We start from the raw sequence: 13155 nt of genomic DNA, 5'->3' as shown, positions 1-13155 counted from the left end.
CTTGAAACACCATTTTGCGATACTTCACAGGTTTCCAGGCCGTTCAGCAGTGGCTCAGGTCCAGGAAGGCTGAGGCCAGGGTCTTGCATGCAGGCCCAAAACAGGGCAGGGGCGGAGCAGCCGGCGGGTGCGTATGGACTTGGCTGGGATATTCCCACTGGCACCTGATCCCGTAATCAGCGCTGTGCTTCGGGCAGTTTGGTTGGCATCAATGGACTCGTCTGTTTAAAATTATACTTGATTTCAGACCCAAGTGGTTTTTGAACACCGGTGCAGGTACCCTTTGTGCCTCTTGCTGCTTTCTTGGGAGTTACCTTTCCTGCAGGTCTCTCTGTGCTGCACTTGCCCTTACCCTGTATAACGGTGAGTTGAGGCATATGTAAGCCAGCCATAATAATCACTTCAACAAATAACTTGCAGTGTGGATGTATAAGAATCCAGAATGGATTGTTTTGCACTAGCAAGATTTTATGCGTCTCCCTCAGATGATGCTCTGAGAGATCACTGATTCATTGTGAGAACCTGAGGAAGGTGTTCTATGCTCTAGCAGGCAATAAACTCAAGGCCATAATTCTTTCTGTTTGAATAAGTCTGTTACTGAGTCAAATATTAAAATTAAAGTTTAAGCAGAAAATTATTTGAATGTAATTTCTGTGAATGATAGTCTGCGAAATAACTGAGGCTGAATAATTGCATGCTTCTCAACTCAAATCTCATTATTTTTAATCTCTTCTACTACTTTAGTAATTGTAGGGCACAATCCTGATGCTATGCCTATATTCAGTTGTATTCAAAGTAAAAGTTCCTAAGGAAGAAAATGTCCCATTTGTAAGGATTTAAAAATGGCTCCAATAACTTCTTTGTTGGCTCTTTGTTACTCCTCTCGCTCAGAGTAATGCTTGTGATGTGAAAGCTTGTTTGGTTTCGTCCTAAGATAAAATAGTTTGGGTTTATCTTAAAATGTGCAGGTCATAAATTGAGATCTTTAGTTTTGTAGAGTGTTATGCCCACCTTTCTGTGCTAAAATACAGGAGACTACAGGAGACTTATTTTCAATCGCTATCTGCTCGTATGATTCCACTGAAAGCAGGGAGAGGTTTCTGCTTATGTTTGGTGCGGAGCACCATCCAAAGGCATTTGATCTTAGGAACGGCACACTCTGCTAGAACAGCTATTTTCTTTTTGCTGTTAACACTCCTTACTAAAAACTAGAGAAAATTCGTTCAAATTTGTACCTGAATGGAAGCCAAGGCAAAATAACTGCTGTAGCTGAGCCTGCTTGGGAAGGGAGCAGTCCTAGCCAACCACGATGATGCTGTGATCTCTGTGCACTCGGGGTGCGGGTCTCGGAGATGCCACTGAATGCTGTACGCAGACAGCTCAAGCCTGGGTGACACAGCTCTGCTCTGTGCTAGGATGCTTGCTGGCAACCTTGTGTGGTGAGTTTAACTCGGGCGCTTTCACGTCAGCCTGCCTGCCTTCTGACTTGTTACCTCTTGGCACAGCACCTCCTTGTGTTAGGAACTGCTCTATCTCTGTGACATGAATTGGGTGGTTTCCTTGGTTCCTTTTCAGCAGATAAGGTCAGCTCAACAGAGAGCGACTTCTTCATTAAAGTGGAAGTTGATTAGGATATGTTGTAAGAATAAGTCTTGACTTTTGTCCTTGTTAATGGTTTTTGAGAGCAAATGATGGTGATTTAAAGGTCAATGAAAACTGGCTTAAAGGACACTATTGTCTAAATACTGGAAATTTTCCATGTTCCAGTGAGCCAGGGCAGTATAAGTTGCTGAAGTAAAGAGAAGGGCAGTGATCTCACTTGTTTGAGTACCTTACAGTTTAAATAACATTCAGAAAAATTAAAAAGAAAAAAAACAAAACTTCATTAGCACTGCAAGATGCCTAGTAAATACGTGGATGATGTTGTTTGCTGACGGTTCTTTATGCATTTATTATTAGCATAAAATAATACAGGCATGATAGCTATTGAAGCAGAACAGTGGGTTATTTTTTGTCTTAAAAATGAATGAGTCTGGCTCTGCTAAACCATTCTCTCATTCACAATCTTCAAATAGTTCTATTTGTGTCTATCAGAGTGTAAGTAATTAAGTTATTTATTGAGCAACTGTCAGAAGAATTTAAGTAGCTTCTGGAGCAAAACAGCTCTGGCTCTTAAAACACAGTATTTCTCAAAGTCTGCATTTTTCTTTTCAAACACACACATCCTATTGCATTGCTGTTATGTGGTTAAGCAGCAATACGTAAAAACTGATTGTCTAGATGAATGATACTGTAGGAATATAGTTAAATCATTGAATTCATGTTTTAAGAAGTGAATATGAAGAAGATATGATCTACTCTGTTGCTGTATGAAAAGGATGAGTATTTAGATTATGAAACTCTGCTGTTTGCTTTTGTAAGTAAAGGAGGTGAGGCACTAATTAAAACCCAGTGTTATGTAGATATAAAATAATACTTTATATAATTGATGCAAAAAGTCTGCAATGACAAAGTCCGTGAAGTGTTGCTTTTACTATAAAGTATTCTTAATTTTCATCTGAAATAGTTTGAGGCGCACGTTACGGTTTCCAAAATGAAGTAGAGACTTTTGGATTATAAGTGAAGCGACAAGCTATAATTGCTTTATGTACCACGTAAAAATGGTTTTAAAGTTTTGCTGTGTAAGGCTTGTAATGTTTTACTCACATTATTTTAACAATGTACTGTTTTTTGTCTTGAATGAGAGCAGTGGAAAAATGACTTCATTGGGTTTCTTTTTATTGTGCAAAGGTCTGACTTCTTTGCCCAGTTCTGGAGCCTGAGTTGACCCGATTGGCATTCTGACAAAGCGAAAGCAGGATGTTTCAAGCAAAAAATGGTTTCTTTTACAAAAGTCTTTATACACTCAAAGTAGCAATGTAGAGATTACATGCTTTGGTAGCAAGAATCAGGCTCTCAGAGGGCTGGGAGAGTCCAGACTTGTTGGAGAAAAGTAATAGGACAGCATCCCACGTGCAGGTTTCTTCTCTTTTCCTTTTTCATTTGCCTTCAGTCTGTACTGTCATAGGCAAATTCTCCCTTTTTTTCACTCTTATCTGCTCTGTTGTATTACAATTTTTATATATATATTTATATATTTCATTTTCCCCTTGGATGTGCAGCATCTGGAGCACTGCAGCTTGCTGAGGCTTGCACCAGAAGAAATGATAATCTTAAGCAGCTACCTACCCCAGTTGTCTTTTGAAAAAAAATTATCATTATTTATTTTAAAATAGTGTTTTAACATCTATACTTGAAAATCCCACAGCATCTGAGTCTTTGTGTCACTGCAGTTACATACTTTTTACTCCTCCAAACCCTATCCATTCTTTTCTGAAACCTGTTTCCCCCAAATTTGTATTTTCAAACACCAGGCTTACAGCTGCTGCCCTTCAGGTTACTTTCATCACTTTTCTGCTCTTAAGGCTAATTCACATTCTAGACTGTACCATTCTGTAAGTGCCCTGAACTTACTTGTCTCTGCTATGTAGATGTTATTTTTAACTGTAGTAACTGTTAAAGCACTGCGCTTACTAACAGGGATTGATAAGCAGCTTTTATAGACTTGGGCACATGAAAGAGAGCTACACAGGCTGCTGATGCTGAATAAAGAGTGCCGTGAATCCACGTTTTCAGAAGGGAGTCTTGAAATAAGACTAAACGCTGGTTTGCTCCTGTGGCTGGGTTGGCTTTTCAGACCCCTCGACATTAGTGTTTCCTGTTTACAGTGATTATGAACACTGTATATTTCTCCAATTATTTCCATACGTTCCTATGCCAAATTGGGCCTTTGAGTCACTATGAAAATTTATAATGAGGCTTCCATTATTCTTTTGAGTGTAGCTAACTGGAGTTGGCAGATGTTAGCATCTGTCTTCCAGAATATCTGAAGTAATTTTCTTCTAAAAATAACTATAATCAATCATCTAGGAAACCATATGCCAAGCATGAAATAACACATAATATTTATAAACTTTTATGTCTTTTCTGGATTAATATCTTATTCTCCATTGTCTTTCATATGCTGTTATTATCTGTTTTATGAACTACATCTTACTCATGTACAACTCCAGGCTCTGAGACGTATTAACAGTACTTCCTGTTCTCTTAATGCTCCTGTCCTATTTTTGACATTGATTTTTGATTTAGTCTTTGTTTTGCTTCTCACAAACTTTTGTCTTCAAGTGTGGTTTGAGTATGCAATGTCTAGGAAATGTAAAGCCCAGGTTTCTTTAATACTGATGAATTCAGGATGAAGGTCAGTAGCAGCTGCAATTTCAGTGTCAACTACCTTACTTATTGGAAGAAATACCTGTGCATTGTAAAGTAATGAAATTCACCCTGTACAGAGGGAAGGGTGAAAAAACAAAAAAGATCTGTGAACAGCTGCATTTCTTAAATCAGCCCGTCAGTTGTATTTATTAGGCCTCAGAGGTCTTGGAAGAAACGTTACTATGAAAAGGAATCTGGTAAGGTAAGATGTAATTAAAGGTTTGAGTACCTTTTCTATGATGACAGGAGACCATATTGAACAGTTACAAGGAGAAATGTTGGTGAAAAAAGAGCAGACCATTCTTTTGGGGGATATAGGTACTCTTAGTTTCTAGTACAGTGTTTGTATTGTACTGCTTTTTAAAATTTTAACAAAAATGGGAGGGAATTTCAACAGGGATGTAGTTTACCTCTTTCTTGCAAAGTGCGGGAGTTTGGGAAAGTCCAGGCTCAGAAATAAACTGAGGCTGGTCCATTCAATTTCTTGTTATTATTATTTTTAAGCTTGTTGATTTAGGCTGCCTGGGGAAGTGAATTCACCTCTATTATAATTCTATGTACAGTTCATAATTCAAATAAGAGTTTTGAACATGTAGGGTTGTGAGAAAATTTTGAACTTCTTTTCATTAAAAAATGTTTGGCGTTTTCAGAGACATGTTAGAATGCCTCCTGTTATTATAAGAAGAGGAAAGAAAGGATTATGCTGTTATTGTGACACATTTTTCTAAACTGTTCTTTAATAGAAAATAGACAAATACCTTGCTGGTGGAACGTTATTTCCTTGAAGCATAATAAACAAATACTCCATTTAATTCTGTTTACTTTGTTCTCATAGATCAGAGTTCTAATAAAACGGAGCCAAATTATGCAATGTAGAGTGACCTCCACATAGCTGTTAAAATCTGCTACAGCGTAATGAGCTCAGTGACCCAAACAAGATTCACCCGGTGTTGGGTGGATCCCGGTGTCCTATTGCGGTTTCCCCCCTCACTCTTCAGGGCTCTGGTCTTACCAGTGGTGTGACAAGAAGAAAGGAGGAATAGTTCTTTGCGTAATTATTCCTCTGCTGTAGTTTCATGTATCATCTGTCTGTCTGAAGTGGGCATGACTAGAGGTGATCCCTTTGGCTAGACTGGTATAAACCAGTGCTGAACTGAGGTCTATCTGGGGCCAAAGTGACTGAAGATGAGCCCTTCTCCGTATGCACTCAGACAAGTTCCACATAGATCTGCATTGTGCCAGGTTCAAATGAACGCGTTGATTTGAAGACTAATGTGCTGCTGCAAGCTTCAAGTTGGTTTTAAGTCACAGTTTTGCTGAATGGCCTTTTAAGCCTCAGCAGGTCTCAATTTGTTGCCTTGCAAGAAAAGCTAATATGTGTAACCGAGATGTTGGTTCAAATAGAAAGGGCCATACTGTGTTGTAAAGCCTACTCTTGCTTTTACAGTGAGCTTGCCAACCTGGGCTGCTCTGAAAGTGTGTACAACTTAAGCCTGCTTCCCCGTGAGATGTTTTTCTCATTAGATATGGGAATATGTGCATGCTGAAAAACAAGCAGCATATTTTTCCTCATCTTTTTTTTTTTTTTACAAAACCTTATCTTTAGGCTTTTTTTTTTTCTGTATCTTGCTTATTTCTCTGTGGGCTGAAATGTGTGATTTGTCCATCTGCAGTAGCAGCCCCATCCTGAAGTGCTGTGTCAGACAGAGGCGCATCACGTGGGCTCTCTCTTGCTCTGTATCTGGCAGAGTGGGGGGTGTGTCACTGGCATGACAGTGCTTATTATTATTATTATTAACATGGATAAGTATTTAATAATTTATTAAAATGGATCATTATGTCTTATTTCTAGACTACAATGCATACATAATTTTATCCAGTTTAAGTTGCATGGTTTGCTCCTTTCTTGATTCTTCTCATGGCTGTGCTATAGTGGCCAAAAAATAACTATAACGTCTAGTGGGTGGCCAAATAGTTGTCACCTTGTGTCATCCTATCCCACTCACAATAACCTTGTGCAGTTGATGGTTTTTCTGGACATAGCATGACCTCATGGAAAAATAAAAATATGTAGTACTACTTTTTTGGTAGTTGCCTGCAGGTAGAATTGCCAGCACGTTCAATTCCAGTCATTTAGGTTGAATATTCTTGTGGCAGACACCATTGCAAGCTGGGTTTCCTCTTGCAACTTGCTGTAGCTTCTTGCAGAGGGTACCGTAAAGGAGAAAAGTACTTTAACTGCAGAAATGAAAGATGAAGAAAAGAGATCTGGATAAAAGGAGAAAAGATTATTTTCTCTTATTTTATGCCCTTAAATCCAGGGGTGTCTTCTCAGTCAGGACAATGAGTCCAGAAATGTTTTACTAATCTACGGAAAGAATGGAGGGAAGGGGAGAAGGAGGGGAGTGAAATGCTTTTGACATGACTCTGTTTACACTTCAGCCCCTATTTTCCATTGTTGTTTGAATGCGATCCTGCTTGGACAGATTTCTGAAATACACTCTCAATACTTATTCAAAGGTCCTTACAAATGTTCTAACAAAATTCCTTCTGGAGCAGCCACCCTGCCTTTATTTTCCTCTGCTGCGGAATTTATTCCATGGAGACCTCTCTCCCTAGCTTGCAAGTAAGAGGTCATTTAACCACATTGGGCTGGGCTTCGGCTTTTTAGAAAATCAATACAACAACTTGCTTCATTTAACATGAATCTATTGGGTCGGTGTAAATTGGAGGGTGGGGAGAAGGAAAGGGGCAATGCCTTTAGGTAGCTTTCCTCCTGCACTCTTAATTTTCTTTCACACACTCATCTCTCACAATTGACTGTCTCTGAGGCTAGCAACTTTGATAACTCTATTTTATGATTTAGCAGTTTACACAGTGTTTTATAAAATGACTTCCTATACAATACATCAGAAGGGAAGCATCAGCATGTATTTTGCAGTGCTTCTTTATGGTGTTTCACTGTTAGGGACATCTTTTTTCAAGTAGCTGGGTCACAAATAGAAATGCTTGTAGGCTGTAAATACCACAACGTCTGCCAAGTGCTGTGAATATTAACCCTCCTGCCCCTGAGGACTGTCGCTTCCACTGGGGTGGAGGAATTCATCTGCTGACAGGCGTTACTCGTTAAGAAACAACTGATAGATGTAATCATCCGGCCTGGTGCGTTTGTTCTGTGGATGCAGAATGGAGGCAGACGGGGAATTAATTGGAATCCCATGATCAGAAAATTCCCAGTTCCAGGGGGAAATGCAAAAAAAGAAATTTAAACAGTTAAAAATATCTAACCAGAAATGACTGGTTTTTTCCATTATACAATGCATATATATTTTTCCTTTAGAACATGACAATTTTTAGTTAATTGGCTACTTCAGGTTGTAGTTTCTGTTTCCGAAAGATTAGCTTTAAGATTAAGAAATACTTTTGTTAATTGCAATGTATCTTACACTGCCTTTTGTCCAAAATAATAAACAATTTCGGTTGTATATTTTTGACATCAGAGGGGAAGAAGACACTTAAATGTGAAATAAATATAAAATTCAATATGAAATATATATCACATGTTAATTTATATATAAAATATGTATAGAATCTACTATGTATGAAATATATACACATGAAATGAAATATGAGTTTTGGACTCATTTTGGTGTAGTGACTACTATACTTTTAATACTGCAGGAAATTTTTTGTTTGACTTGGAATACCTGCAATCGTAGCTGACAAGCATTTCCCTGAGTTATTAGCTTTATTTAGACCCACATGGGCATGTACCCACTTCTACAAATATGGAGATATTTTAGTAGACTTAGATTTAAATTATTTTTCAGTAGTCTTCTCTAATTTTTACTTTATAACTTTTATAATAAGTGGATGAAATGCTTTAGAATAATTCCAGAAGGCAACTCCTTATACTTGTTAGTGCAAAGTTTAATTACAAGAAAGTATCTTTGGCACGTACTCCTTCACTGATGTTTTCTTCACAGTTTTGAGAGACTAACTTTCGTGGGAGACTTTTTTCCCCACTATCTCACATGAGAAAAGTAGATAAGAAACAGAATTAAGTTAAGTCTGAGTGGACCTGGATGTATAGCTGCATGCCAAATAAACGAAGAATAAAATGCTGAAGAGTAGGATAAGATACTATATGATTTTGCTTCTGTAATAAATAAAAAACGAAATGAGTATGACACTTTACTGTCATTTTGTTTTATACTCTTCTGTATTGTTGGAACTAATGGACAGTTCACAAATGCTTTTCAAAGTAAAACTGTGCTATGCTTAGCACTGTAGTATGTGCTACACGCTTTCAAATAAAAGAGATTTTTATACAGAGAAGGTAATTTCCCACTGTTGTAGGTGTCAAAGGGAAAATCTAATTAAATAGGGAGACTGTTTTCTAAACACGTAACTGAATGCTCTTGAATTATTTTATGTAATGGTAATATATGGCTTATTTCAGGTTTTGTTTATAGATTAGAACTTTATTCTTGTCTGTAAACATTAGGACTGCTGGGGCACTAGTGATCAGTGTCATACGATGAACCCATTTTGTGGTCTGGGACAATTAATGAAGACGTTTAAACAGATCAAGTGCTCGGCGATTAAATCAAACAGCAGTTTTCAGAAATGACTCCTACAGGTTCTCACTGCTCAATGAAGCTTTACTGAATTGTATGTTCTCCGATGTACTCATTCATACAAAATTGAGGACTTAATTGAACTGAATATTTGTATGTTGGAAACACATTTGCATACTTAATTTATTATTCAATTGATTTATACCTATGTATTTAATTGCCTGCTTATATAAAAAGCATTTTTTAATTTGCAGAGGTCTTTTTATTACTATCCATGACCGGGGACACGTTGCTACAATGCTTAAATCCTGGCCGGAAAATATCATCAAGGTAGGTTCAGTTTTAGTTTTAGTTGTGTGACAAAGCTCACACTGGTGCACCCAAGGTGACTTGGTTAAGGTACTTTTATAATCTTGTTTTTTAAAATAACAATGCTGTTACAGTCAAAGTGTGAGGCTTTTAAACCCTTACTTGTTTAGCTGTAGGTATCTTTTACAGATTGATTGGTCAATTACATTGAATATAATGCATCAAAAAACTCTGAATGCTTTTTCTGCATTTCAGGGGATCACAGAGTGGTTGAGGTAGGATGGCACCTCTAGAGACCATCTAGTCCATCCTCCTGCTCAAGCAGGGGCAGCCAGGGCAGGTTAGTCAGGGCTGTTTCCTATTGGGTTTTGAGGATCTCCAAGGGTGGAGACTCCACAAGATCTCTTGGCAGTTCACTGTAGTGTTTGGGTTAATAGTTCTCTGAATACGATACCTGATGAGGTCTCTCACAAAAGCATATTAAATTTCCAACTAAAATGGCTCATCACGGAGTATGACAGGGGAATTATGGTGTTGTCAGCTGCTTGCCATGCTAAGCACTTCTGTCCTTTACTATGAAAAATCTTCCTTTTCCGCACAGGCAGTTTTGTAGGTTTACTGAGTTCCTGTATTTCTATCAATGAAAACACATACTTCCTCATATGTGTAAGTATGATGGAGTGTTATTTGCTCAAGGGAAGAAGAAATATATCTTTGAAGAGTAAGAACCAGGTGGCTGTAGACAGCCCTGTCAAGGGCCAGCAGGAGTGGCTGGCTCTCGTTCTGCTGGAAACAGCCATGACAAAACCCAGGAGTCTGGGCTGCTTCTCTTTTTGTGGATAACTGCCTTTCCCTTCCTAGCCTGTTTTCATATTGTTGACAGAAAAACTTCAGAGGGAACAATGCCAGTTCCCTTGTAATGCAATTCTAAATACCTCTCTTGTGTATTCTTAAAAGTTTAATATGAAAGTCCCATTTACAGTGGAGCAAGAGTCTAAAATGGTGTAACAAAACCCCAGTGAAATACAATAAATCAGTTCTGGGCCTTTGTTGTGCTGTTGATTTGTTTGTATCTGTTAGAATTTTTACTTGAAAATTAAAAAATTATGGTAAGAAGATAATGAAATGCTTAGTGTATACAGGGAAAGAAGTGATTTTTACAGTGCTTTTATTTCTTCCTCCAGGCGATTGTTGTGACAGATGGAGAACGTATTCTTGGTCTTGGAGACCTTGGCTGTTATGGGATGGGCATTCCAGTTGGTAAACTGGCACTTTATACGGCATGTGGAGGAGTAAAACCTCATGAATGTCTACCAGTGATGTTGGATGTGGGAACAGATAATGAGGTAAATCCTTTTCTGAGGTGTAGTGAGCATAGCTGTTTGAAGGGAACTATGTAAAAGTTGAATTGTAAAAAGTTGGTTTTCTTTGCTAAGACACTAGCTTTGATTATGTGCAAGCTAAAAAGACCTGTGGAAAAAGTCTTGTCCTGATACACAGTGTAGATATACACGTCCTAGTGCGCAGTGTAGACTGTTTTGTGAGGCTCAAGTAATTAATTACAAAAAATGTGCTGCATACATTGTATGTGTTAAAAAGTGGTATGGGAAATTAGATCTCGAAGAGGGGAATGATAGAGTTAAAAATACAATTTAAGGCAGCATTCTTTCTCCATTTCTGCCGCAGAATTCCTCTGCAGTGAATTCAGATGTGAATTCTGACTGTGCCCCTCGTTTTAGGGAACAGCTTGAAGCTATAGCCTGATCTGTGCTGGGAATGCATTTCTACATACTTCAGTTGTACATTGACGTTAGCTATAGAAAGCCCTGTAATGCTTTGAATTTTCCCCAAATTAGGTCCTAGTGCTTCAAGCAAGTGGACTTTACCTTCTTTAACTTGGCTTCCCATTTGTGTGAAGTGCAGAGATCTAATGTTGAAAATTGGCTTTGTTATTTCCAGGGCTCCCGGGATTAACAGTTAATTACTTGGCCCTTGTTCTTCCTTCTTTTTTTTTCTAAAAGAATACTTGAATTAGTGACTCTGAGTGATGTCAAATACCACCAGCAATCTCATTATGCTTCAGTAGAAGTAAACAAATGTTATACTATAAATGATGCAAGTGTTCAACTTTATGCATGATAAATGTGTCAGATTTATGTGTATTATAGCCAAATAAAGCATTCCCATGCCAGTAAATTTAGCTGGGACTTCTAGATTGTTGGATTGGGTGTGTGCATCTTCAGCTTTATACACACACCTCCACTCCTGCCCCACTGGGATAATTTAGACGATACATCATGAAAGCATTATCGAATGGAGAAATAGCCTGCTACGCTCTCTCTCTATCCCCCGAGAACCCCCTCCGAAAGTGGACAGAATTACTTGTAAGATGTATCTGAACACTGTAGCACATAGCCATACCAAATCACGTACGAGTCTCATTAGCTATAAAATGTTTTTATTCCTGGTTTGAGCAGCTGAGCCAGTTATCTAATCCATTATCGAATGTTTCTAGACACTTAATTGCATCAGCTACTTCTGATACTGCAGTAGTCTTTACATTTTGCTTTTATACCTGAGTTTCATTGCAATTTTTAATTTCCCACAGTGTATTATTTCCTTGTAATATATATATACACACACACAAATAGCAAAAAAAGCATACCCCTACCTGTAGCTCAGCTTTCATCTCATTGTTCTTGTGACTAAACAATGAGTTCAATGCGAATTAAAGAGTGGCAAACCTAAGGTATTGCAAGATGCATAAAGATTATGTGAGCTGGGATTTGTTGATGCTCTGGATGCCTCTTGTTGTTGCACTTTGGAATGTGGCTTTTTATTTTTGGACCATGTTATGAACTGCTTCAGTTCAGTTGTACAGTACAATGAGAGGCTGAGTGTATTTTAGTACCCAGCCAGCATGGTGGGTAGCAGTGGATGACAGGACAGATTCTGTTGGGTTGCTTTTCATTCCTGCCTAGGCATGTATCAAGCTCAGACATGCATGTGCTGCCCAATAGTCTAAAATACACACATAAATTTACTGGTCCAAGAGACCTTAAACTAAGTTTGAATCAATGGGAGATTGGATAAAGAGTTAATTTTGTTGGGTTTTTCAGTGCTGTAGCAGATGCAAGGAATTATATTAGCTTACGGATCAGTGCCATTTATGCTTATCTGGGATTTACAGGGGTGAGGAGTAGTCAGCAGCATGAGAGAAACCAGGGCTGTGAATCACAGTTGGGTTATGGTCAACTCTAGAGGCAGCACAATCACTCTTTCAGGGTTCTGCTAGACTACACCTCAAAATGTAGATGTTTGGTGGCTTTTTCAAGTGGAGGCTGGTTGCTCACACGTTTAAGCATTTATCTAACAGCTGTAACTGGGAATGAGACCTGTGAATCCTGCTGTGGGTTTATGAACAGGTGGGACTCTATTGGTGTACACCTTGTCTGATGAGACTGCGTGGGCCTGGTGTTACTCATTAATTGGAGCTTGGGTGCAGTTTCCTGGCTACTTCAAAGTCAGGGGTCCTGGGGCACCAGCTCCCTTAATTTCTTTCCTCTAACACCCTTCCTCTCCTGCAGCAGCACATCCCTGTTCCCTCCCTAATGCTGGTGCTTGTGTGACCAGGTGCTGAGCCACTTCAGAGAACTGAAATGACTGAAAAACGATCACATTTTGCTGCCTAAGCTGGTTATATTAGGTCAAGCTGCTGTGGAATTGCACTGCAATTCCTTATCATAAAATCTAAACCTCTTGGACAAATAACTGTATTTTTATGCTATATTTTCTTACTCTAGCCAGGATTTTCCATAATAAGACACAATAGAAATCACTCTCATAACTTGAGCACATATAAATAATAATTATGCTGAACATGTTTTTTGAAACGTGCAGATGTTTTCCATTTATATTAGTTCCTTTTCCCTTTCTGTGGGGGCCTCAGTGCTTT

The 13155-nt window shown here is 38.5% G+C and overlaps 1 protein-coding gene across 1 annotated transcript in view; it reads left to right on the top strand.

The window, feature by feature from the left end:
- Window positions 1-13155, top strand: part of ME1 (malic enzyme 1) — a 184057-nt gene that overhangs the window by 70189 nt on the left and 100713 nt on the right. The window contains exons 4-5 of the mRNA XM_075087175.1: window positions 9146-9221; window positions 10385-10546. Of these exons, the coding sequence (XP_074943276.1) occupies window positions 9146-9221; window positions 10385-10546 (238 nt within the window). The remainder of the gene's footprint in view (window positions 1-9145; window positions 9222-10384; window positions 10547-13155) is intronic.

Source organism: Phalacrocorax aristotelis, chromosome 3 (genome assembly GCF_949628215.1).
Source record: "Phalacrocorax aristotelis chromosome 3, bGulAri2.1, whole genome shotgun sequence".
In the NCBI taxonomy this organism is placed as follows: Eukaryota; Metazoa; Chordata; class Aves; order Suliformes; family Phalacrocoracidae; genus Phalacrocorax; species Phalacrocorax aristotelis.
This window is presented reverse-complemented; position numbering and strand designations above follow the sequence as displayed.